The following is a 27,118-nucleotide window of genomic DNA, read 5'->3' as shown; positions in this document are numbered from 1 at the left end:
AACACAAAGCACTGTTTCAAACTGGCAGATTTTGGCAAACTACACCAGCCACAGTGCAGGAGTCTTCAAAACCACGACCTTAAAGAGGTTTTGAAAGGTTATTTTTTTTGTTTTTAAGTTGACCTACTTTCTGTAAAAGATTTAGACAGCTTTCTACAATACAACTCTGCTCGCCAACACATACGCAAACATTGGCTTAACACACGAGTCACCTGAAGACTGGCATAAAAACTTTGTATGAAGCCATATTCAATCCCTTAAATTCAGATTTCTTCAAAGTGGAGTGATATAAGTGTTTTAAGAATACATTTCATAGTGTAAAGGGTGGTGGGAATATGAAACAAGCTATACAGTCATGTTGCTGAAACTGATACTCTAAGTACTTTTAAAAATGGCTGCCTTAAATCCTCAGATTAATTAGCTACTAACTACCACATAGGTTAGATGGGCCAAATGGATTTTCCTCATATGTAATCATTATTTGTTCTTAAACTATGAAAATAAGAAAGGTACCAACTGAGAGGAGTTCATTGTCTTGACTAAGGACGGACCAAAGTTGAAAAGTCGATAAATTATTGCTTCAGGTAATTTTAACAAACCCATGACAATAAAATTCAAATATTTCATTGGATTGTTTGAGCTCTGACTACTCAGACAATGCCTCAAAAATAGAGGTAGTTTTATGCTTCTTAAGTATAAGGTCTGCTGACATTTATATGCATTAAATTTAAAAATCAAATAACAGAGGTTAGAAACAACGTTTGAATAGAATCAATCTGTATTTTAACAGAAGGCTGCACAGTGCTGACACAGAAGCACAGAGCAAATGTTTTATCTCATGGAAGAAAAACTTCAGTGGAAGTTCATTTTTTCATGATTTCTTTGCAGCTCTTCTAGTTGCACTAGCCAAAACATATTCTAATGATGATGCTGATGCCAAGGACAAACTGTCCATTTAAGTGCTTAAAATCATTCAGACTTTTTTTCCACACGATGCAGAGCCTTATTCAAATTAATCCTCAAGAACTTGATAATGCCCAGCATTCGAAGTTTTTATAATATGGGTTATGATTGGACATTTGTAAGATGTTACAAACAAATTCTTATTTCAGCTCCAAAAAATCTAGCCCATTCCCATTCTGCTCTAGTATTGAGATTTTAGAACTGTCCAGGACATATCGATTTTTTTTATTATGGATATATGCAAACACCAAGGGAAATAAAAGAACATCGGTGGCTCACTTGGCATATAGGAAATCCCACTCAAAATGTGAAAAATTGTTAAAGAGGGTTCTTTTTAATCAAACATACAGCAAGGTGATCTTCTGCCTGCCTGTTGTTGTTATTAGTAATTACTGTACTTCAAAATAAGTACATCCTACAGATACTGACTGCTTTAGGCAGCAATCATAGAAGTACACTGACACCTTCACAGCCGGCTCTAACAAGCTGCAAACTCTCCTTGTCAAAGGCAAAGTGGATAAGACAGTTGGAGCTGTGTTGCTCTTGGGTATGCCTCTGGGCAGGATTTCTGAGAGGCCTGCACAACACTACATATTCGACAACACCACAGAGATTTCAAGATATGCAAATAAATGCATATTTTAAACTAAACATCTGTTTACAGTGTCATCCATATAACACCACTTACTAAGATGCCCCAATATCCTCAAGCCTGTTTTTTAATCCAGGTTATTAGAAATAACTGAATATTTTTTACATACATCTTAGGTTAAACAAACTAATGTGGCCAAAGATTTTGTATTAACCTTTTCCTCTTGAATCCCATCTGATAAGGAAGGCTTTTTTCACTACAGGCTAGTTTTGAATAATCTTATACTACTAAAACAGTATAAGAATCATCTAGCTGGAATTTCTTGAGCAGGATTACACATTTTGCCACTCTGGTAGCAAATCCTAAAAGGGTAAAGGAGAGAAAGCCACCTCATTAATTTATTGTGTTTTCAGCTGTATTGGAAGATTTACTCAATATTTTTGCCACAGTCTGATTCAAATGTAAGCATCTGAGGAATAAAAACCTGGCCATGACAAACCTGGAGAAACCCCCTGATGTTAAGGCTTCACAGCGATGCATGCTGTGAAGTATCAACTTGCAACCTGTATCTTAACTTTTCATGAAGTAAGGTTTGTGTCCCACGAGTTGAAGGCAGTCTTTTCTCTAGAGTTTTCATTTTAAACTCCTTTCATTCACTTACTTTCACTTACTGTTTAAGTCATGGAAAACGTTTCATACCAGATGCTACATTATATAAAACATCCATATTTCCTAGCAAATTATGGTTAAAGAGAAAATAAGAAACAGACCTAGCTAGAATGAGGAATGAAAGGCATAAATGCTCAATATAACCAATCCAATGAGTTACACACAGCACGGCTTTTTATAATTTTTCTTTGTGTGTTTCACAAGGGCTAAAATATCCACCAACTGTCTCCACCACTCTGTAACTATCATTGCTTGGTGGTGGTCTGGGACTGCCTATTTACCCATGGCATCAACAATCACGTATAGAAGTGCCATGTCATTCAAATAACTTCCAACCTAACCTGAAAGTAAGTCCAGTTTAGTGAATGGGAAGGTAGCGATGTGGACTCTGGTTATTTTGTATCTTTCACAACATAGGATGAACACAGGATGCTTTACTCTTTCTCTTATGGAGAAAACCCCATGTTGCATCTCAAATGTTGTGAAAAGGACCATGTAACACTGAGCTAAGCAAGGGAGGCAAATGCAAATTCAAATCTCCACATGACCTTGGTGGTACAATGCCAGTCTGTTCACAAAGCTTTCCTGACTGACTTTTGCCCACCTGTGGGGAGCCAGGCACAGCAAAAGCACCTATTCAGGCCTAGCAGCTTAAGACATTTATATAACCTCTCTGGTTATAAAGTCTCCCTGTTATAAAAATCCCTAATTAAGACTGTTTGGCGTCTTTAAGCAGATTTTTCACTGTCGCCTGTTTGTCTGCTGACAATCAGTCAGCATCCGCCCAGCCACCGGACTCCAGAAGTGACCTAGAGGAATTAAAGGCCAGCTGCTTCGTTTTGCTTTGTGAACTGAAATGGAAACAGCTCAGCTTATGCACCCGGCAGTGGAGGAGACAGAACTTCACACACACAGCCTGTGATCCCGGGGTCTAGTCAGCCACAAGGGGTCACTATTCTGCAGAAAGCTGAGTCATCCAGACCATTCACCCCAATCCATGGTTTCCTGAACCCCCTTAAAATGTCACACATTTCTGTCAGGTTTCCCCACAGTCTTTGCAACACTGCCCAAACTATTTATATTGTAAAGTAGTCTAAAAAAGGCAAAGCTTTTAAACAACAGTTAAAAAAACCCATAAAATAGGGACCACTTCAATCAATTCGTCTGGAAGTGGCTGGAGCAAACTTGAACAGATTTCTTATACTACCCAAAAGGTTTTGAAATGATTTTAAAACCGTTTCATTTGAAAAAGAAATGTCAAAACACTAATTATGTATTCTTGCAAAGGCCATCTGAATACCTTCAAAGCGTATTACAGTAATCTTAATGTGTAGAGTTCTAAATGCAAACACTGTACGTAATTAATTAAGAATGCAATATATAAAACAAGCCAGACAAAATAAAGTTCATTGTGTGATGAGCAGTCTTGCTGGCTGAAAGTACAGGCATGACATTTTACAGCAATGCAGCACTTATAATATCTAGAGTCAATAACCAAACCAAATGCAATACTGGAAAAAAAAAATATAAACACCGTACTGGCTTTTTCAGTACAGTGAACTTTCAGTACCTTGAGATATTAAAATTCCTAAATAAATGCAACGTCAGAAATAAATCGAAAGGTTTGACAAAGACTTAGCCTGTTACCACCAATGAGAGAGCTTGTCTCCATAGCCTATCAATCAGGGCTCATAGAGGTGCACTGCTGCGCTAACCAGGCAAGTTCCAGACTGCAAAGACCATATGGCAGCTTTGGGGATTTGCTGTAAAGGAGGTCAGAACATCCCACAGTGAAAACCTGAGATAACACACAGGTATGCATTTATGTTTACAACATTCAGCAGATCTTTTGTTGCTGATAGATAAGATCTTTGCTTTAATTACATTTTCATCCAAATGGTTAAATAATGGATGATATGTTATATACTGTATGTCTATTACTAAACTAGGAAAGAAACACATGCAAAGGCATTTACCAATTTCTAGATTTTGTATATTTTTCTGTCATTTTCAGGGGAAAAAAAATGACACTAACATTAAGAAGTGTAGAAGCATAACAACTAACTACTGCCATCTCATTCTCCTCTCATTTGCTGTCCCAATAAAACCTGCATTTTCTAGAGAAAATGCAACAGAATTTCACAACAGACTGTGTAATAAAAATAATTTGAAAGGGTGCCGCTTTGGCAATGAGAAATAAAAAAAGAACAACTAAAAAAAGATGTGAGAAAGTTACTTCAGGCTCCAATTCTTTGAATATCCATAGGCACAGAAGGGCACAGTAAAGACATAGGCACCTATCAAAACCGACAGGAGATGAATAAGAATTAGAGGCCCAAGGACAACTGTGACATCAGCTCTGAGCACCTCCAGGACTGTAAGGACAAGGACAGGACATAACTGGAGTCTGAAGTTAAGGAAACCTCAGAGTACTATTTAAAGTCATGGAGCAACACTGTCATTCCATGCAAGAAAGTCAAGTTTAACTGTATGCATCTGCTATCAGCGAGATGCTTCTGTATACTATTTCTCCCCTTGCCTCACAACTACCTGCTCCTGTCTGCTAGCATGTGAAGGCATTGGGCAGCATCAGTGTAAATCAGTCATATACTATGACAGCTACTGTATATGGAGCCTGTCAGATTCTCTTTGTCCCATGGTGTTTGTTAATCCATTTACATAAATGAAATAATTAATTTAGCATTTGGGGTCGTAGAAGCTCCTTGCTATGATAGCTTACCTATAAACACAAAACTCCCCTTGCGGTGCTAGATTTGCAGTCAAAACTGCTGTGCAGACAAAGTTCCCTTATTGTTTCCCTGTACATCCTTGTATTTTCCAGTTCACATATGCACTGATAAGAAAGTATTGTAAATAAAGCAGCAACTATAACCTGTTTGGGAAACTTTTTTTGCTTTATACAGCAAAATACAAAGGCAATGTCATTTAATTTAAGATTACAAGATTAGAATACTGCAATGGCTTACATACTAGGGTACTAAATAGGCTTCAGTATGTCTAGACTTCTGAAGCTTTTGTGCTAACTAAAACACAATATAACTCCTGTCCTGTGTAAATTGCACTGGTGCCCTGTCAACTTTAGGGTGGACTTTAAATATCTCCTTCCCACGTATATGGTACCAAATGTTCTAGCTCCAGGTTATTTTAAGAATGTATTGCAGGTGTATAGTCCAGCCCTTAATCTGAGATTCCTGATTCAAGCATTCTTTGCCAAAGACCAGACTCTACACAATGGGTGATTGTGCTTTTTCTTTTACAGCACCATGTCTGAGGAGCTCATCGCTTAAATCCATTAATGTCTTTTGACACATTCAAAACTCATTTAAAATATATATAATTTCAGTATTACTTGTATAATATAATTTGAGATTAAATGATAATGTTGAGTTATTGAATCTCTGTACTGTGTAATGCAAATCATTTTTTCAGTTTTGGCCAAATTACTTATTTGTGCCACACCGTACACAGTGCCTTGCAGTAGCTTTCAGTCTCTGTCCCCTTTCGTTAAATAACAAATATGTACATGCTTTTAAAAAGTGAATATTTTAATCAGAACCCGAGTGCTCACACTAAATGCTTTTATGAGTAGAAGAAATTAAATGTCAGCAAGAACTGCAGATAATTCCCAAACAGTTACAAAAGTGCTCAGCTTAAGCTTTCAAGTTTTGATTAAAAATAATATATATTTAAAATGTAAACATCATTTGGAACTTTGACAAAACAGGACATCATTGAAAGGCAGTGGATACCTTTGCAAGGTGCTGTATTTATTTAAGACTGCCTTTAACACAGCCTGGCAAAGTGAAACATGAATCAGAAATCCATTTATTCTTGCATGAATGCAGCTGTATTGACAGTAAAGTCTTAGAAATCCCTCCAGTTCCAAATATAGAGAGGAACTGCACACAGTGCATATGGAGGTAAATCAAACTGAAGGACAAAGCAGAAAGCCAAGATACTCTGTGATAAAAAATAAAATTTGGGGGGATTTTTGAATACTTCCCATACATAGACTCATGAATGTGGATAAGTACTCAACGTATTCAAACAACTCAGATATTTTCAAGCCTTTTTGAGAAAATCAATTTATTGAATCTTTCCTTTTGTACCGTATGTTTCTTTAAAGAAAGGAAGAAAAGACATCATAGGCCTGAACAGAACAGACAGAAGGAACCTGGGAAAAACCGTATCGAGTGAATCACCCGAATTTGCAGTGGGAGCGGACAAAAGCCATGAGGCAGAATTACTCACATAGTCCGGGAGCGACGCAGTGTCATCAGAACTGAATGGCCCCCTAAGCGATTGCGTGGCCTGCTCCAGGACTTTGTTGTGTTTCTTCGACAGCAAGGCAAAAAGGCTGAAAAACAGGGTTACAAAATGGAAGATAAAAAGGAGTGTGAGATTTATGATTAAAACTATATCTCCTAAACTATTCATACACAGTATGTTTTATTTTTACAGGATGGTGCAACAGGGCACTTAGTATTAGCAGCTGGGAGAATTCTACAACACTTCCCACAGAGTGCGATTGAAATTCTGTTCACTACTTGTGTAATATTATTGTGCCAAATGGTTCTATTTTGCACCAAAATGCGAAAGAGAAAAAAAACTTTTGACGATCCCTGTAAGTTCCATACATTTTCAAAATAAATGTTCAGCATGTGTAAATGCACAAAATGATAACTGTGCTGTCTGAATGTACTGAAGTACATATTAATTCTGCAAAGAGGAGCAGTTGTGCATTGATGGAGTCACCTGTCAGAAAGCCGTCAGTGGTATTATGTGGATAAAACTACAGTAGGAAGGCCAAAGTGCACATTTACCAATCATCCAAAAATGGGCTTTAACTTGCGAAAAGCGCACAAGACCATAATATCTCACATCGAGTGAAATTACGATGTTAGCAAAGAGATTTAAAGTTTCTGCCGAAAGGCATCCAGCGCTCAAGCTCCACTCCTACTCTGATATTTGCAGAGGACAGTAGGAGTGGAGTTTGAGAGGCACAGCGCTGTCTGTCAGTGGTGTGTTACTGTGTTCATTTTCATACACTAAAATATCATTTCAGCTTCAGCTCCAAAATGTGTCATGTACAGAAGCAAGATAGGATAAAAAATAAACAATAGAATTAAGAATGAAGTAATTTCATTTTTTGTGGTGGTGGTGGTGGGGGGGGTAAGGAGGTGTAAAAAGAGTTCAGGTTATCATGTAAGATCTTTAACATGACTCCTTTGCCCTGTGCTTTCACAAAAGACAATATTAGTGCTAAATTCAGTGGAATAAATTAACACAAACTAAAAGCAGTATTTTGCTAATCAATCAAGAACGATAAACCAAATGATATATTATTGGTATGCTACCGTAAACACAGTTTCACATTAAGTCATGCAAGAGTGCAACACAGAGAAAAACAAATACACAAAATGATGACAACAATGACAAAAAAGGTTTTCTTGTACCGCTCATTAAGTCTCTCAAGTGCCAATTTAATGTAACTGCTTCCCATTTCTTTTACAAGCATTGTTCTGCTTAAAATACTTCAGAGACAGAAATTTAAAAAATCTATCCAATTTCATCTTCTAAATATTCCAATGTGTATCTTCACAGGACCAGGGTGGATATGAGGGTTTATGACCAACAGTTGTGTTCATGTGATTCATAGTTGCCATAGATAATATGGCAAGAAACCTTTTTCACCATACAAATCAAATACATTAATGGAATGGACAAAAACTATCCTGTATAGAACTGGACCTAGACTGCTATAATATAATTTCAAGTTTTGGCAGTATGCATTCATATATATATATCAGCAGCCTTTCACTTAAACAACATCACAGATCAGGCTTCTTAGATCACAACGTTTTTTCACAATTCTATCAAATGACCATGTTTCTGTAAAGTGATTATCAAGTCTCCTGCAACAGAGTAATTCACATCTAGCCATTAATCTTACTGCAAAAAGCACTCTGCTGGCTGCAGTTTATGGCAAGAAATAAACATTTATAGGATCCAGCTGGGTGGCTTCAATGACAATTTATGCAGTGTGATAAGATGACACTTTCAATAGGTACTAATATCTGCTACCTGTTTTTTTTCTAACCAGCGTTACCTAATACATTTGTCTTTAAATTTGTTTTAATTAAAATTAACTATACAAGTAAAATCACAACAACAAAATCAAATTCAACAAAGGATAACTATGCACCAGAAAAAGCATCTCCACATCTAAATGCCAGATTTTGCAGTAAATATAAAAGGCATTTTGTCGACTCTTCTTGGGGTTCACTACATCGATATTCTACATTTACTGGATTTCCCAAAATGTCTGTCATTCTTTACCATAGCTAGCCATGCTTTACAAGACTTTCATCACAATTTTTGTCCTTTCACAGGAATGTATGTTGAACAATATGACTTAACTGTACATTTTTTAAAAAGATAGAAAAAGTTTCTTTATAAAATGTCCTTTAAATTCCTTGTTCTAATATTTTCAGTCCAAGCCCTACACTAGCTTTCATTAGTAATACTTTTTTTTTACGTCAGCCTTATCCAAAACAATTGTCTCTCAATTTTATGGCATACTCAAGAGTAATGTTGCCTCTGGATGTTAGGGAAATATTCCTACATAAGTGACATTTTTTTCTCTTATCTGTTTTTCAAGGATTATATAATTATTAAATCTTTAGCATCATCATAATAAGAATTTAACTTAGCCTACTACAGCACCATTACACCATTACAGCAACAGGCTCAGACAGGAGAGTATTACAGCAATGTCTCTGAGGTCTGAGTTCATTATTTTCTTTCACTTTCAGAAAAGCCCATCCCCGAGTACAACTGCACACACTCACAGAGGTTAATGTCAAGTTTAAACACTGCTGACAGTTCCCCAGAACATCTGAAGTAAGGGGTACATATCTTGCAAGCCAGCAAACACACATAAGAACAGAAAGTTTGCTATTAAGAGAAGGCCATTTGGCTCATTTAGCTTGTTTGGTTGTTCAGAGCTAATTGCTTCATGGATGTCAGCTAGGAGATTCTTAAAAGAAATGGATCTATTAGACTCAACAGCATAGCAGGGTAGCTTTTCATTGACTGTCACAATCCTTTATGTAAAATAGTGCCAGATGTTTTCCACTTAAAAAGTACTTCCCTTTGCTTGCACTGGTTCTATTTCCATGGTTCTATTTGTATACTTGAATCAAGTCTGAAGTCCCCTAATAGTTTTCTCAAGGCAAAAAGGATTTTTAGCCTGTCAGTGTAAGACATTCAGTACGAGTCCAGGATTGTACATAGTCACGCTGTACTGGACATCAACATCTCTTGCTTTAAATTCTACACTTTTAACTCTAAATACTAACATTTTGTCTTCTTTAGTTCTTCCTCAAATTTAAATTGATATGTTAACACAGATACTTATGTTTACTTATGTAGCACCCTCAAGTTCAGTGTTATCCATTTAAAACTGTAGTTTTATGTTTTTGCTACCTGCAAGAATTGGTTGCACACTTAAATTTTAAAATCTTTTTTAATTTCCTTTGCAGCTTCTAGAACATTTGCTAATCACATATTTCTAATCATCAAACTTGACAAGTTTACAAACAATGGTAGAATCCATATCAATGACACAAATTAGGAAGAGCATTTGTCCTAGTACAGATCCCTGAGGTACTCCGGTAATTAAATCACTCCAATTTAAGCATTTATTCCTTATATGTACCCTTTGTTTTTTATCCATTAGCCAGTTATCAATTCAAACACTTGTATTATACTTGAATGGCTACCATCAGAGATTTGAAAATTAAGCTTTTATGAGGGACTGTATGAAAGGCATGTAATAAAACACATACTTCTTTCAGTCAATGGTTACTACCCTCTGTATTGAGTGAATGCTGGAAGAGTTTTGTTAATGGTTTATGAACAACATTAATTTGTTAAAAACAAAAGTAAATATCACTCTGCAACAAGCTAATATATAGAGCTATTCATCACAACTTAACCTACAGGGGTCAGGATTCCTCCTGTTGAGCTAAATTTCTGATTTAACTGCGAGATTTCCTGGAATCTGGGCAGTGCAACACGCACAACGATTCAAACGGTCAGACAAAGGAGGATGGAAATATGGAGCTGGATAAACTGAAGTCAGAATGGGATATCAGACCAGTCCAATCAATACTGCAAGTTTATCTTTGCAAGAAATCATGGTTAAAAACATAAACTAGAAATAAAACACCTCCTTTTTTTAAAGACAATAGTGGTGAGGCAGAGAAGTACACATTTGCAATGAGCAGAGTTCTCAATTGTAAAATTAATAGCACAAAAAACTCATCCTCCAATGGGATACATTTTATTAAATCACTTTTATTGAATCACTATGATGATTATAATAAGTAGTAGGTTTTGTTAGTATCATATTTATAAATAATGCAATTAATAATTAGAAAGCATGAAAAAGAGAAGCACAGGGCCATAGATCTACTGTGTAGATTCTTCTAGGCTTCAGGTGAAGTCTTCAGACTTCTTTTTTGTGGGGGAGCTCTTAAAAATGTAATCTCTGAAGTGCTGCCTGCAGATAATTAAATTTGATGGCTAATTACAATGAAAATGTAACTATGAATATATACTTCCAGAAAGCCCCCTTCATTTTTCATTTCACTTAAACATTTATCAAAGATTGTGGTTTTTCTCTTAAAAATGAAATTAGCTTAATTGTCAACCTGTTTCTAAACTTAATGAAGCACAAGGTTCAGTGTTCAACCTCAATGACAGAGCCCCGAACTCTGTCTAGTTCCATGTATTTATTCTGAAGAGCACCTGGAATGGGCATGGTCATAAACTGACTCCAGGTGCTCCAAGTGTCCGATTGATTAGTTTCTGCAGCAGCCGGAGTAGTGAAAGAGATTGCATGATGACATAACCGGATGTCGCGACACAGCTAGTTTGCTCCACAAAGGCAGCAACCGTGGCAAGCACTACAATAACTAGGAGGTTATGGATTTTAATTTTTTACACCTTTCAAATCAGTGAATCCCTCCTTTCTTCGGCACTGTAATGCCACTGATCTGAAAGTCAGAGTAGATGTGGTTCAACACTACCATAAAGGTTTTCATTTTAACAGATTGCAACACATTTATTATAGAAAAAAAAGATGTACAATAAAGGAAAAGTGTTTAGGAAATAGGCTAATAGGGAAAGACTGAGAAGAAATAAGTAAATGTACTACAAAAATCCATCTCTGAAAAGCCAAGATGGGAACTCAAGTCAGCAACAGAAAAGAAAGGGAAATAACTGTGTTGTAAGGACCACTTTGTCTATGTAGCAAATAATAACACAGATTAAAAAAAATATGTTGTGGAATAAAAAAAAACTAATTTAATTGGCATTAGAGAGACATGACTTATACTGGTTCATTCTGTTGGTCTGTCTGTTTCCTGTATTGCACTGGGAAGGCACAGCCATCATTATTTCCCTGGCAACTTGCCAATGAAGGTCTCATGACTGTTGAAGCCCATGAGGTCCTTCTTTCAGCCTAAGCTAGTGGACTCTCTAGTACCAATGTGGTGAGGAAATAAATATGTGAATTTGTGAGGAATGCTGGGAGAAGAAAAGATAAACACAACTCTTTTTATTGGGACCAGTCAAGAACTTTATCTACACATGGACAAGATGAACGCTTTACAAAAAAAACAGTCCAGCCTTCTATTCTCATGAATGAACAACTTCGGTGGACTTTTGAATGAAAAAACACAAGATGGCCACCAAGCTACCAAAACAGTGGAAAGTATATACATTCTTTTGCAGGCAAAACACATGGAAACTGGGTGAAATGCAGTCTGACAACTGGACTTGTCTGGATTTACCTTGACAGGACTGATCATATTCCGTGACTCTTTGCCAAGCTCCTCCAAAAATGTTGGATTTTGTGACTCTTTATCAATACTTAGTTACTTCTCAGTGACCTTTTTGTTTCAATAAAATTTATTCCAGCCACTGAAAATGTAATTTCTGACTGAATGAAGCTGCATTCTGCTCAGGTCCAATTTTTCTTATGCGCATCGTGCCCACTTTATTATTTAAATGCAGAACTTCATTGATGGAACTGTAGACTGTTAGTGTGAATGTGTCACAGGACAATGAGTAGCAAGTTAAACATTGTATGTTTTAGGAAAATAGTTACTATTCTATTATACTATGTTTAATGTATATTATACTATTAATATTGAATGTCTGTTTCTGTCTTGGGACTTTTTAATTATTCTCTCATCATTTCCTTGAAAGTTTTTCTTGAAACTCAGAATTCAGTTATGGCAAGGGTTAGATCTGGGTTTCAGTGTAAGGAAAATAAAATTAATTTAAATCTACCTATTTAATTGATGAGACTTACATGAGCAACCACACAAAGTTCTGTGGGAAATTTCTTGTGGTATGTAAATATTCTAATTAAAAAAATAAATGGCAAAAAGACAAGAACAAACACAAAGGAGGTGGGAATTTTTCAAATTGGCCGAGAGGCCTCACCACAATTCCTAAAGTTATGCTACATTTCCTGTGCCATAATAGCACCAGTGGGGATCTCAAAAACAAATCAAAAGAGGAAAAGAAATGTTTGAGGTGGATACCACAAAGACAAAAACACTACTTTATTTTATTATAATGCTGCTAGTATGTGATGTCAGGGGATAGGGGTAGCACAGAGGGGACTCATAAAAATATTTGCACTTGGGTCCACAATCATAAAATTTGCCAAAAGCTGAATAAAGAAGAAATGGGAAACTAAGGGATATTTAATAAAGCAACAACAAAACTTCAGACAACATGTCTTAATGAAAATTAATAAATAAAAAATCATGCTTCCATTTTGTAACTTGACTTTTGAAATGGTATCAGCTTGTGTCTACCTGCACTGTCTACAGAAAGACCAGAATATCTATAAGGTTACTTACTGCACTGTGATCCCAGAACTGGACCAAAGTAGATCACAGGGAGAAAACACAAACTTCTGAAAGCAAAACCACATCCTACAAAGCTCTGAAACACACAGTAGCAAAGCTATGGAATCAAAGCCTGTGCAGAAGAAATAAACTTGAAACTACTCTGTATCAATCTTTCTTGAAGATTAATTTCAGGGTTCAATTCAGACTGGCAAAAAGACAATAAAAAGACCCCTGGCAATACAAAGGAAGGAAAATAAGTTACAGGAAATAGATGGTGATAAAAGTAAAAAAAATATCAAAGACTAGATACTGGGAAAAAAACCAATAACACTTTTTCGCTAACACAGGCAGAAGTTAAAAGTTAGAGGAGTGTTCAAGACGTACAGTATATTTCACAGGAGACTACACTAATTAAAAACCATATAATAATGAATTGCCATAATTGTTTTACTTGATTCACTAGCGGTTATTTCAAGTCTAACTAAAGCTATTCCATTATTAACTGTGCACTAAAATAGTTTTGTACAATACATGGCAAATCAGAGAGACTATAAATGCTGCAACATTACGGAAGGCTTCTAATATTTCTCTCCTTACAGATGAGTATTTCATAGATTTTGGGCAGAGGTTTTAGAAAAACTAATCAAATTACATCACACAAAAATCATGTTTTCCACACATGCCAACCAAGCATTGGCTGAGCTGCTAGTCTTCACAGGGAATTGAGGAATACAAAATTAGTATTCATATGGTTCAGGGTAGAACTTGAATTTGAAAACAACGACCAGTTCAAGTGGCAAGTTATAGCCTAAAGTAACTGATTTCATCAGCCTGCATTTTCCATTTGTCAAGCACAGCGAAGACCTGAAGATGTAACTGTCTTTTCTTTACTGCAAAGAGGAAAAAAGACACTTATCCTGAAGAGCAATTTATATTGGGTGACAGAACAGGTGCTAAAAGCTTCTGAAAATCTATAAAACAAAACATCAAATGTTTGCATTCATTGTTCATCAATATGCACTGTCAGTCAAAACAGCTAAATGCAGAAAAATACTCCAGCTTTGAAAGAATCTTATATAGTGATTCACCCTACAGAGTAGTAATGACTTCCTATGAATAACCTAATTTCAACAAGGGTGTATTAAGTTCTTCATTAATACAATTAATGAAGTGAGTGATTTCTGTGAGATTTGTTGTAAAGAAGTGCTGCTGATACATAACGGCAGCTGTGGATCACCCAGTTTGACACTTAAGGATCCTCTAAGCTGAAAATAGCTATATAATTATCATTCTAAATCTAACTTACAAGGGAAGTGGGAGGAAACCAGAGCACATGGTGCAAACCCTCGTGAGCAGAGTGAATATGCAAACTGCACACAGGCAGGCGCATCTGGCATAAATTGACACCCGAGACCAAGGAGCTATGAGGCAACTGTGGTGCCCAAAGGAGAGCCTGAACTCTGCAATAACACAGAAATCTTCTTCACAGCAGCATTCATGGCAAGAGGCTTCGTCCAGAAGTGTTGCTGAAACGACTTGACTACAATCGTCCTCACACGTCTCGCACAATACCTTTCAATACCTTAACACAGAGTCGGGATTTAATATCAGGCCGAAATTGAACCTGAAATTGACATATTCAAATAAGTACCTGATGGTGACCTTCTGAGAATAGTGGTAGGAAAAATAAGGGAAACGTTTCCCTGGCTGTTTATAAGGCGGATTGTGTGCAAACCTACTGACAAAAAATAAAAGGAATTTTTATCTAATCAGCAAAACGGAACCAAAAGGCAATGGGGGTAAATGATTAAACAATAAATGCCCATGTCAGATTTCTTTAACAAGCCAAGGAAAAGACTAGTCAAGACAACCAAAAGGAAAGTCTTTCCCTGAAAGGGAAATGACATGTAAGATCTAGAATCCTAGTTGGGATCCAAGTATATACAGTAAGAGCAGAGTCAGACCTCTTAAAATATATTAAAAAACTAAGGTGGCACTGTAAGCATGTTCAAGGAGTCTGGAAAAGCATGGGCCAGCATTACCACTTACTATACTGTATATATTAAATCATTTCTGCATCTTAGTTTAAGATAACCCTAAAGCCAGTCGTACAGAATACGATGAGCTCCATGTACAGTATGTACTGTAGCTTAAGCATTTAAACCATAAAGCATTATAATAAATTATTGTGGTGAGAATGGAAAGCTGGCATTTTACTTTAAACTCACAAAAAGGTTTAGGTTTTTTCTCTAGTCTCCTACTGAAAACTAAACGGCTTATGTAAAATATTTGAATGGATTCTGTAATTATGTTGCCTCAGGGATTATATGAAGGCAGCTGAAAAGTTCTGAGCTTGACAGTAAAGGAAATATGAGATCACTGCTGTTGTATTTCATATTCTTTAGTCAAAACTTCACCAACAGCAATGGTTTCTAGCATTTGTTTCTATGTGGTTTACAGTGTTATGAACCATTCACAGATGAAGAAATAAGCACCGATTTTAAAGAATCAACATGAAGTTTTATGTGTCACTGATATATAAAAGGCACCGTTTTTTTTCACAGTCCCTTGTATTATTTATGTTTAGTCTACAAGTTGCTGTTCTGTGTCACAAAGTGCCAGGCATCTGTGTCATGCTGACCTACTGGCTCAGTTGTAATGTGAGTCTGGACAAAATGAGACGACATAAGTGAACAAAACACGCTTCATTTTTCTGAAGATGACCGAAACCTTTTCGGTGCCCTTCAAAATTTAAGGAGTCTATTGTAACATTGAAGGTGGTGCTCTGTATTTTTAATGGACTGGAATAAATAAAACTGTTTACATCTTATTAAACTGTTATTTAAAAAAAAGTCACCAAAACCTTAAATGCCAAACTGTAAACCTATTAAATTATGAAATGTTATTGGAATGAGGAATTCAGATGCTATTGCACAATACCACCAAAGAAAACAGTTGTTTCTCATCATTCAGTTTGTTTTAAAAAACTCAGTTAAACTTAAAGCCACTGGTCATACTGCAGGGTAAGCCCTATATCCTGGACGTTTTTGGAGGCTCCAAAGAATAACCCGAGTAAATCCGCTGTCTGTGTCACACTGAAAGATCACAGCACAAAAACAAGTGTGCGTTGTGGGGGACCTATACGAGATGGTTTTATGGCACCCTTCTTAATGTAGGGATCATAGTTCTGTTGTAGATACACTTCTGTGCTAGATATAATTTAAGCAAATTAGATTTGATTGATGAATGTGATGGTGTTGCGATTTGTGGTCCAGTAGTAAGAACTCCCCTCTCTGAATTGTTGATGTTCATTCAAATATACAGGTTTCCCTCATTCACAAAGACACATCCATGTTGCGTACCACTCTTCATTACTTTCCTATGTTTAATTTTATTTCACGTTACTGTATTTTTTTAAGGGTCAAATCTGCAAGTTAGCCATTGATGAATCGAACATGGACCATGTGAGCCCAAACCCCTGCGTACCCTCGTCTCAAGTATTTACCAACTGTGGTTTCGCCAGATGTAGGGTTTTTCAGGAACGTAACCCCTGTGTTTGGCAAGGGAAACCTGTATAAATAGCTCCTGATTGGGACCAAGCTGTCTAAGACTTTTGCACAGCAGCATGTAAATATATAGATATAGAGACAGACATAGATATTTCATCACGAGCTTTTATCAAGTCATTCCTGTGTGAAGGCCTCGGGAGCACTCTGTACCAGCAAACGTCTGGATTTCAACTTGCTGTTTTGCAAAAGTTTTTTTTTTCTTCTTATGGTCAACTCTAGTATTTTCTGGTTCTGTGACGATCCATAATTTTTTCAGTGCATCCATCTCATTTTCATTGCTCTTGCAGGGATGTAGCCCATAGACTTTTATTCTTTCTTCTTCTTTCTTTTCCCCTAACATAACTGTGTTTTGTGCTTTTTTAATTTTTTGAAGCTTGTGTATAATCTTTACACAGTTTAGCACAGGAAACAAGTCTGGGGGGTGGATAAAACAATTGCCTTTCCTTTAGATTATACCTAGTCCCCAGAAAAAGATCAGCTGATTTGACTCCTAAATTCAAATATTGGTTTTCAGGTGATATATAAATTGAATTTCACATATGTATTGTTGATATATTCGTAACAGAAAATATTATTTAAATCTTCTTTAGAGAAAAAATCTAAAGTACCCAGTTTTCCTTACATTCACCTTGAGATAGGTTGTAATTCTAATTTCATATGAGTAACATGTGCAGTGCCCTTCAGTTTCAGTACTCCAGAATTCACACATATAAAAAAAAAACATCTGACTACAGCATGAGGTACAGGTGGGTTAATGAGTTTTGCATAAATTAGTTATAAATATTTTAGACTGCAATCACAATATTATTGCACAGAGCAAAGTAATCTTTTTCATAATTAACTGAATTCCTGGAAACACAAAGGTAACATTTGTGCACACGTCTAAGTATCGCTTTAAATAAAATCCAACAAAACCAAATCTACAATAACATTCTACTTTTTGGAAGTGCAACTGAAGCCTCCAGAACTGTACAGACTCCTCGGAAGGTTCCCTGTTTCTCTGGGGTATAAAAGGAGGCAAATACACAGAAGACATTCAGCATGCATCATCATGATTAATGTCAGAGAACTTTATGAAGACTGCAAGCAAATGGTCATTCCCCTCTATAAGTTGGGGGACGGCTGTAAAGGAATCAATAAAAAGATTAATCTACCACTTTCCAATGTAGTGCTCTTTATTAAGACATTTAAGGCTACTGGTATAATGGCAACCTTAGTAGGAAGACAAAGCAAATATACTTTGCTACCACAGGCTATGAGACAAGCGGCTTGGGAAGCAACCATAAATCCAAAGGGAACAGCTGGAGATCCCTAACACACTGGCATCCTACAGATACTACTGTAAATGTCAAAAACCACCATGCGACCACTCCTGTATAAATGGGGCATTCATGGATAATTTGAAGGGAAGAAGCCTTTTCTGAGCGCAAACCACAATAATAAGATATGAATTTGTCAAACTACATCTGAATGCCAGTTGGAACACGTCTTTTGGTCAGATTCTGAACAACAAAAAGTGAGGTTCCTGGGCATGCTTAGCAGAATTACCTAGCGTAAAAAAAGCTCAAGTTGAGAAAACACTTGTGCCACTATGAAATATTCTATTTTGTTTTGGGATTGTATGTTATCTACAGGTCCTAGAGCCCTTGTCGAGATAGGAGAAATCATGTACTAGGACATTTTGGCCAGACAAATGGTTCTTCCTGCCAAGAAGCTCATGTTTGGCCAAAAATGGACATTCCAGTGTGGCAATGATACAAACACAGGCCTACATCCACAGTGACAAAGAAATGGTTAACTATAAAGAAACTGAACATTCTCTCATGGCCGTCTCAAGCTCCAGACTTCAATCCAATCCAACGATTTGGTCTGAACTCATGGCCACAGATCAGAAAAGGAAAACTAAGGGTTTGACTGACCAAAAGCAATTCTGTCTCTGTTCAGTCAGAACCTTGCAGCACACTACAGCAGGCACCTTGTCAGTGTAATCCATGCAAGAGGACAGTTACAAAATACTAACTAGGGGTGTGTTCTGGACTTGTCTTTTCTCTGTGAAAAACTATTAAATTTACAATATAACACCTTTTTTTTTTTAAAAAAAGACACTTTATCCAATCTGAAATATGTTATTTGATGGTTTCTGTTCCTATTTCATAAGGGTATGGGGGCATGTTATTTATACATATTTGAGTTCTTTGAGTATCTGTCACTTGTGGAATCTCATTGCTCAAGGCAAACATACCTTTGTTAACTTATTGTTTATTCTGTCAATGTGAAAAGCAAGTCTGAGAAAGACAGTTTTATAACTTTGCTACTGGATATTTAAAAAACCAAACCAAACTGAGGAGGAAATAAAGCAAAGCAAACAATTTCTGAAAGCGAATAGATAAAAGTGAATGTTAATCTAACTATACCACTCATGTGTGTACATTCTAAAATAAAGATAGCACATACTCATATTATTAAAGGTTATAAATTATGAGGAATAGTAGCAAAGGTGCCAGAAAAAAGTAGCTGCTGCCTTACACTTGACAGTAGGCATGTGGTAGGTAATTTAATCATAATAATGCTATTAAAATGCTGAATTATATTTTAAAACATTCCCTGTCTTTAATAAGAGATTAAAATTTCTTTCACACTACATGATAATAACATGCAAATGAAAACAGGATCTTTAACAACAGAAAGTAAGAGGGCAGATCAGAAGATGCTGGAAAAAATGTTTTCACTTTTTTCACTGAAACACCAAAGCTGTCAACATGCAAAAACCATGTGCTCGCAATGTACCAGAATGTCTGGGGTAAGATGACTGCTAGACCTAAAATCAAGAACAATGCAAGCAGTTTCATCAATTTCAGAGACAGGTGGAAAATAAATGAGTTGCTACCTGTTGGAGGGTGGGAACAGATCTAGTGTATCGAACACCTTCACTGTAGATAGAGCTTATTAACTGGAACTGCTAATACTGCACCTGTATATTGCCATATTATTGTACTGAAGCAGCTGCATGTACTGTCACAAAATAACACAAACATGTCTTTAAGAATCTCCTGTTGCCAAGGACACAACCAGATTTAAGAACAGTGTTGTTGCCTTTGTCTGGTCATAAACAATCATCTATATGTAGTGAAGCCACCCAAGAAACAGCACTGGACCTTCGCTTCAGAAGCAACTAGAGAACAATGTGTTAAAGGACATATAAACACGATGATTCTAAAAAATAAAATTCCTAACTCTTGGCTAATTTTCAGAGCGCAGACATAATTTCTTTTTATTCCTGGAATTTACTACAAAAAAAGAACATTTATCCTTACCATGGAAGATATAAGATTTTTCCTCACTTTTCTCACATTCTCATACACAGCTGTTGTAACTAATGGGGTAATGTATTTTACCAATTAAATGTTTTTAGTGGGCCTCAGGTATTACATCTGTCTGAAAAAGCACAACTCTATGAAAAGATTCAGTCCAATCCGTAAACTAACACAATCCTTTCAGGCAAGTGTTCTTTTTTTGTCATAAATTGCTAGATAGAAAAATTATTAAAAATACCTGTCTATGAGATGGATCATACTGTTTTAAGATGATAGTAAGACAGTAAATTCAATCAACAAACTTACACAGACCTGCCAATTTTTTTAGATTTATTAAGGTGATAGGAAATCTGGATGTCTGGAAAGTCTGGTATCAAGCCAGTTAAACTCCTTCTATTCTAAAGGCAGTATAAAAATGCAGCAAATAGCAGTTGATGGTTATTAACTACATTGCTTCCAGTCAATGCTATTTGAGATGTAGTGCATCTTATACTGCATAAAGACACAAACAGATTTTTAAGAGTTCTAACCTTCTTTATTTAATTTTTGATCTATCAGATTTCCTTGAAACATTAAGCAATACTGATGAACAATTAGGAGAAAATTATTCACGTTTTTTTTATTTTAATTATCTGTTTTTGACTGCATTGTTATGATAAGTATACTATGTCACTGCCTATTTTAAAAAGAATATTTACCAGGATATTTCTCATTTAACCAGTGAGGAAATAAAAGCACATTGATTTCCTGTCCTTACATAAGCTAGAAGAACAACATGTATTTTATTTTTGAACCATTTCTAGTCTGAATATCAATGGAGATAAAATAGTCTGATAGCAACTGAGTTGTGATAAAAACACATCACTAACTAAAGCTAGGTTATTTTTAACATGGTGAGAGGCATTAAAATGACAACAAACACGCTTGTTTGCAATATTTTCCCTACAGTATATGTTCACACATTATCAGTAAAATCTTTTCTTTCATTTAATTAACAAATTAACCAACTGTAAAAAAAATCCCAGTCACCTGTACAGTAACACTGTATATGATGGAATAGTTTGTGGATGTGTGGACGTGATCGTGTTGTGTTCACATAGTATTGCATCTGTTACCATGGGAACAGAAAACTGAGGAAAACCCACAGTAATTATGTCAGAGTCAAAATGTCATGACCACTGCAATGTAGAAGGGAAGAGGCCATTGGGATACTGATGGCAGGAATATCAATGTCCAGGGTCACTAGTCACTGTAGTGTGCACTGGTTGACTTGATCATGTCTGCAGACACAATGCAATCTAACGTCTTTAACTCACTACTGACAATGGGCCAAAGCAGCTACAGTATGCATCTCCATGCCCGCACACAATATAGCATATCCAACTGAGGCATCTCCAGGATCATCGCTATCCTGCATCCCAAACTGTGCAGAGACACCTGAACGTCACTGTGGCAAGATCAGGTTTTGTAGCTTAAGACAACAGCTCCAAACTGAATGCGTCAGAAAGTACTGTACATGTTGGCTTGGTGTTGAATAATTGGCACAGGGCGGAGTGGTATGCCTAGGCTGCAATACCAGGTGGGCAGAGATCACAATTAGCATTTTGTGATGGCTTATGTAGTCTCTAATGCCACAGATACAATATTATCTTTCTATACAATTTAACTTACTTTTGTGCACAGTTATGGAAAAGGTCAGCATATCAACGCACAGTCACATCACATACATTTGTTAGACTTCCCTAGCAGGCAGCATGTGTGTATATGGCTTTCCAAAGAGAAATACTGTACATGTTCTTGTAATGTTGATACCACATTGAGTGCAAGTGTTGCTAGCAGCAAATGCAGGACTCAAAAGGCAATGAACTGGTTCACTGAAAAAAATAGACCCCCATTGGTATTTAACCTCCTTTGATTTGTAATGGATTTGAGCGTTAATGTGTCATATTTACCCCAGCTTTATGTGCATTCCATTTTCTACCCGAGACTGAAATCCGTTTGCATTATTCTCTTGTTAAGAAGAAATAGACTCTCAACTTATTTATGTTTTTAATGCATCACAGGAAATGTGTTAGTGTGCTACAGCACACAATTTGTAGTTCCTAAAAGAAAGTCATACCAGAATTAGCTTCTATAGAGAAAGCTTGCAGTAACATGTGTAAAAACTTTTACGTGTTCAAAGTTGCTAATATGATAGAAAAATAAGTATTTTAAAGTATTTTTATCGAGGGAAAAAAGCCTGGTTAGAAAAGCATCGAGTACTATGTTAAAAAGATCTGGAATTACACAACAGCATGAACACATAAAAGAAGCAGAGAGAAATACCAAAACAGCATGTCTTCAAATCCTCTCCAACAAAAATAAAGCAAACTTAATCCAGCTGTGAACCTGTGACAGTATTTACAATGCTTTTGCTACTGTCAAGGAAATCTTATAGCCATTTGTTTTTAAGAAGTCCATTTTTAGCATCATGATGGTGATTACCGACTGCCTTCCAAAAGAGCACACTGCTGTACAGTACTACATGACACTATTTTAGACTGTTAGCAAGATCCACTCAATGATAGGTCACCCTGAACTCATGATTTTGTTAAGTCCCAGTGCACATGAGTTTTAATCAATTTAGAAAGTTAATTGATCAGGAATGGCAAATTGTGGTCCTTGTGAAATGTAGCATGATGAAATATGAATTTCAGATCATTTTTAAACCTCCTAGTGGAGCAATCCATCTACTTCAGTGTTCAAATATCAAAATTGTTCAGAGTGTCTGGAATAGCATAACCTGGGCCCATTTCCCCCTCCCCCCTCTAATAAAGATAAGAAGGCTAATAATGGCAGGATTAAAAAAAACATTACATTTAGTCATGCTATAAGCAGTCACATTGAACATGCAGACATGCAGTCAAAACATGGACAGCAAAGGTTATTAACCTGGAAGCATAGGACCTGAGAATGTAAGAGCAAGTAAAGTGCAGGAGTTCTTCACCCGTGTCACCCAGGGAAGTGAAGCAGTGCTCCAGCGTGGTGCAATTGGAGCGAGGGAAATACATATTGTCCAAGACATACAAGTATCTCCGCATGTGGCGGCAGGTATAACTGAAAAACAAGGGGAAGGAAGAGACAGAAAGAAGAAAGAAAAAACAGTTGGGATTTTCTTTTCTCTCTTTCTCTTATCTTTAATGTTTTCCTTTATTCTCCAGCCAGAGGGAGGCGTAGTGCGCCACAGTGAGGGAACGGAGGTTGATTCCAGAGGAGAAAACAGGAAAAAAGGATGGAGAACGAGGAACAGGCGAGACACCCGATGACAGGCACTTATGTCTCAGGTCAAAGGCCAGCCAAAGCAGAAGTGTAAAAAACAGCAGCCACAACTTGTCCAAAAAAAAACAAAACTTTGAAGTGATGCTTCCCAGCATTCCCCTTTCTGCACATCACTAGGACAGCCAGCTTCGTTGTCATTCCCCATGATAAGCAGTTAGTACTGTTAGTCACTGGCAGTTATACAAAAAACCCGATAAAAAACACCACACCATGTAGAAAAAACTAAAATAAAGGAACAGTCTGACAATTATGGACCCATTTCTCTCCATTAGAGAAGAATGTATTAAACGTAGACATTTCAAGCTCAGATCTGGTAGGCTGATTGTGTTTTAGCTTTCATTTTACTGAAACCACCACTTAAATGGGATAATCAGTTGACTAAAGAAGGAAATACTGTCAGGCTTGAAAATATATTATGGTTACTGCACTTTACCATGTACATTGCTTCAGCAATAAACTAAAAGAGTCTATAAAAGTATTTTTTATGTTATGCTAAATCAGAAATCAAGAAAAAAAATCTTTGATTAGGAATTATATGGAAAAAATGAAACAACAGCAAAGAGGGTAAGTTTGACTCACTTGGAGACAGGAAAGACCCACCAGGAAAGTTGTCTGTGAATTCATGCTTGTAAGGGGTCAACAAGACAACATAACATGTAGGTCTTACAAATGCCATTACCATTAAAAGGAAATGTAATCCAACTAATTGTTGAAATAATGGTTTTGAATTACAGACAAAATTCATTGTATATCCGACAGCATGTTTATCAATTTAAAATGAACTTATGAAATAATGTACAATTGCTGCCACGGATGAAAAACAAATCCTCGCCCTTATCTCGCAACGATGAGAAAATTATCTTGTAATTACAAGATAGTAATTCTCGCATAATTTATGTGGTCACGCGATAGCACAATTGTCATATTATACCTATATCCCTATGTGTGGACTAACAGAACCATCATTGCTTTCATCTCTAAATCCCACAAAACTGGTCCTCATGCTTATAATGACTGTGTTCATATGTGCCAAAAATTGCTCGATTTCATTATGACTAATCCCCAGTCGAAAGCAAATCCATACAAATTCTGCAGCGCTGGACATTGACACAATCATTAAACTGAAAGTGCCGTCCAAGCTCACTGTAGCTTCTAGTTGCATTCAGTGCACAATGTAACAGGTTGTACACACACCGAAGTAATCATTGCTATCTTGCAATTATGAGATAATTAGTTATCTCGTAATTAGGAGATGCTTTTCTTGTAATTACGAGATAAGGGGGCGGACACCTCAGCCTGTATTCTGAGTGTTCTGAAACTAAAGGACCCAACAAATACAATTACTTAGAGAACCCCTGAAGATTCTCCAAGATTCTCGGTTTTTTATCATAACTATTTTACTATTGCCACAGAAGTGTTTCAACTACTAGAATGCATTGTAATGCACTGAATGTGGCTTTTGCACTACATTCGCCTTGGAAAAGCGGTAAAGCCGAGGTGCTCCGTTCATAAAGTAAATAGCATAAGGAAGTCACATCCAGGATTATAATGCACTGATTAATGGGGTGTTCATTGCTTGTACACCACTGTCTCAGGCTTCTCAGATGTCATTGGCTTGAGTCTCCCGATGTTTTTTTTTATCAGAGTTAGGACTGCCTGTGTTTAAGTGTTTGCAGTGTGACAGTGCTCATTAAGTTGACAGTGAATTTTATTGAGTAGGACAATGCAAGCATAATTCGTTTTTATTTCTGCTTTCTGCATCTTGGTGAATGAGAAAGCATGAAATATTCGGCTCTCAAAAAGAAAAAAACAAGAACCACAGAAAAAGTGTAATAACACTGAATGGCATCAAAGACTTAAATGAGGTAAGGCACTGACACTACCCCTGAGTTGTCATGTGGTTACTTTGAAAAGCTTATGGTTTGCATTTAATTCTGTTACTTACACATAGGAAAGACCTCCTTTACATCTTAACCATCTATTTCTTTTCAGTCACGAAAAGATCCGTCAAAGTTCTCAGACATTTGCACAATCCCTTATGTTACATCATCAAAAACAGCTGACACACATTCCTAAACCTCCGTGGACCTGTCACTTGTGACCTACCCCTAGAAGATTGCTACGAAAAATCATGACAAACCCAAGTTTGCTCAATTTTTCCATTTCCGTGTTAAGTCTTTCACCACCTGCACACTGTCTTTCTCTCTGCTTTAAGAGGTTATGGAGGGTGGCAGGCAGCCTGGGCGTGGAAGGCAAAAGAGTGTGGTCTGGACCCATCCCATCAAAAACAATTGTCTCTGCTTCTGAACAATGTTGGCTTTTCAGTGTTTTGGGGGAGATGCTAGCAAACAGATTGTAGTCATTAGACCCAACTGCTTCCTTCTTGGATTCCCTGAAAGTTCGTAACTTCTGCTGACTCTGCTCTGCATCAGTTTCGAGGCTTCGAATAACAGACAATTCCAGACACTTTAGTATAGATTCCTTAGCTCCAGGTGACTTAGAGATCCTTACTACCATGTCCGAATACCACATTTCTTTAATAATACCAATTATAACGTTAATCTATTGGACACTAGTTCAGCAAGTCTCACAAAGTGTATTTAAGAATTAAGAGCCTATGGAAAATACCGAACATTGCCCTCCTAGACACTGCCTGGACCATGAAAAGCTAGGTAAAAGCTTTAGGTAAAAACGATATGGACACCCTCAGTTCATACCCTGCCTATGGCTGCTGTTCGCCCACTTTGACTTTGGTGCTGACAAACTGCCGACAGCTGAAAAAGCCATCGCAATAAAGTTGGAGGTCCTGCTGTTTTTTCTCCTTGCAGTATTTTGTCATCCTCTGCCGCGATATACAGTAGTTCCCTTGACTACTATGTAACCACTGGCTCCCACTCTTCTTTGAATTGTCCCTTCTCCATAAAACACAGCAAGAGAAAATGGTGAAAAGTCCACCTTAGCCACGACACTGGTATCGATTTTTATTTGTCTATCTCTTCAGCTTTCCATAATCACACTTATTCTGTGCCAATATTGCTACCAAAAAGCAAACTGTTTTTTTTTCTCTGGTGTGCTGTTTAAAAATAAACTTTTTCAGGAGTGAAAAAGAGTTGTTAAGAAGACAGAGTAACAGAGGCTGTGGGGTAAAAAACACTGTGAGAAGCAGAAGCCTTGAAAAGTTAAGCTTTGAAATAGAAAAACACCCTTTAGGCTTATTCAACAGTATTTCATTCTTTATCACACACAAGCAGAATCCCATCTTTGGTACTAAAATTTCTCTAATGCTATTGCACCCTTAGTTATACTCAGGGAGGGGGGAAGACAGATACTCTTGAACTAACGAAGTGAGTTTAGTTATTTTCAATTATAGTAAACCACATTTAGAATAGAGACACAAATTAGACATAGAATGAAATTTCAGTTTTTTAAAAGATGACCTTTTTAATTTTAATTCTACGCTCAGCTTCATTGTTGAATTAGTACAACAGCAGTTTCAGAGAAAATGAATAACCAAGACTACAGCATCTTTTATTTGAATTTGCTCCAGTCCCCCATCTTCTTTATTAAAACAGTAATAAACCTGAACAACGTCCTTTGTTATTGTTGCGCAAGATACAAACTTACAGCCCCCTGCAAATGAGCTTTTTTGTACCTAATTTAATTGAGAAAAACAAACATTACTTGGGCAGACTTGGGGATTAGGTAATAAATAAATTAATTAATTAAAAACATAATGAT

At 36.7% G+C, this 27,118-nt stretch overlaps 1 protein-coding gene across 2 annotated transcripts in view; it reads right to left on the bottom strand.

The window, feature by feature from the left end:
- The window catches only part of dym (dymeclin), a 147,033-nt gene that overhangs the window by 41,733 nt on the left and 78,182 nt on the right, over positions 1 to 27,118 (bottom strand). For both annotated transcript variants that reach the window (XM_088910899.1, XM_088910898.1), the window contains one exon: positions 6,497 to 6,602. In XM_088910899.1, the coding sequence (XP_088767025.1) occupies positions 6,497 to 6,602 (106 nt within the window). The remainder of the gene's footprint in view (positions 1 to 6,496; positions 6,603 to 27,118) is intronic.

The sequence above is a fragment of the Atractosteus spatula genome, chromosome 3, assembly GCF_055471065.1.
Source record: "Atractosteus spatula isolate fAtrSpa1 chromosome 3, fAtrSpa1.hap1, whole genome shotgun sequence".
NCBI classification, from domain to species: domain Eukaryota; kingdom Metazoa; phylum Chordata; class Actinopteri; order Semionotiformes; family Lepisosteidae; genus Atractosteus; species Atractosteus spatula.
The sequence above is the reverse complement of the archived record's forward strand: the minus strand, read 5'-3'. Positions and strand labels throughout refer to the sequence as shown.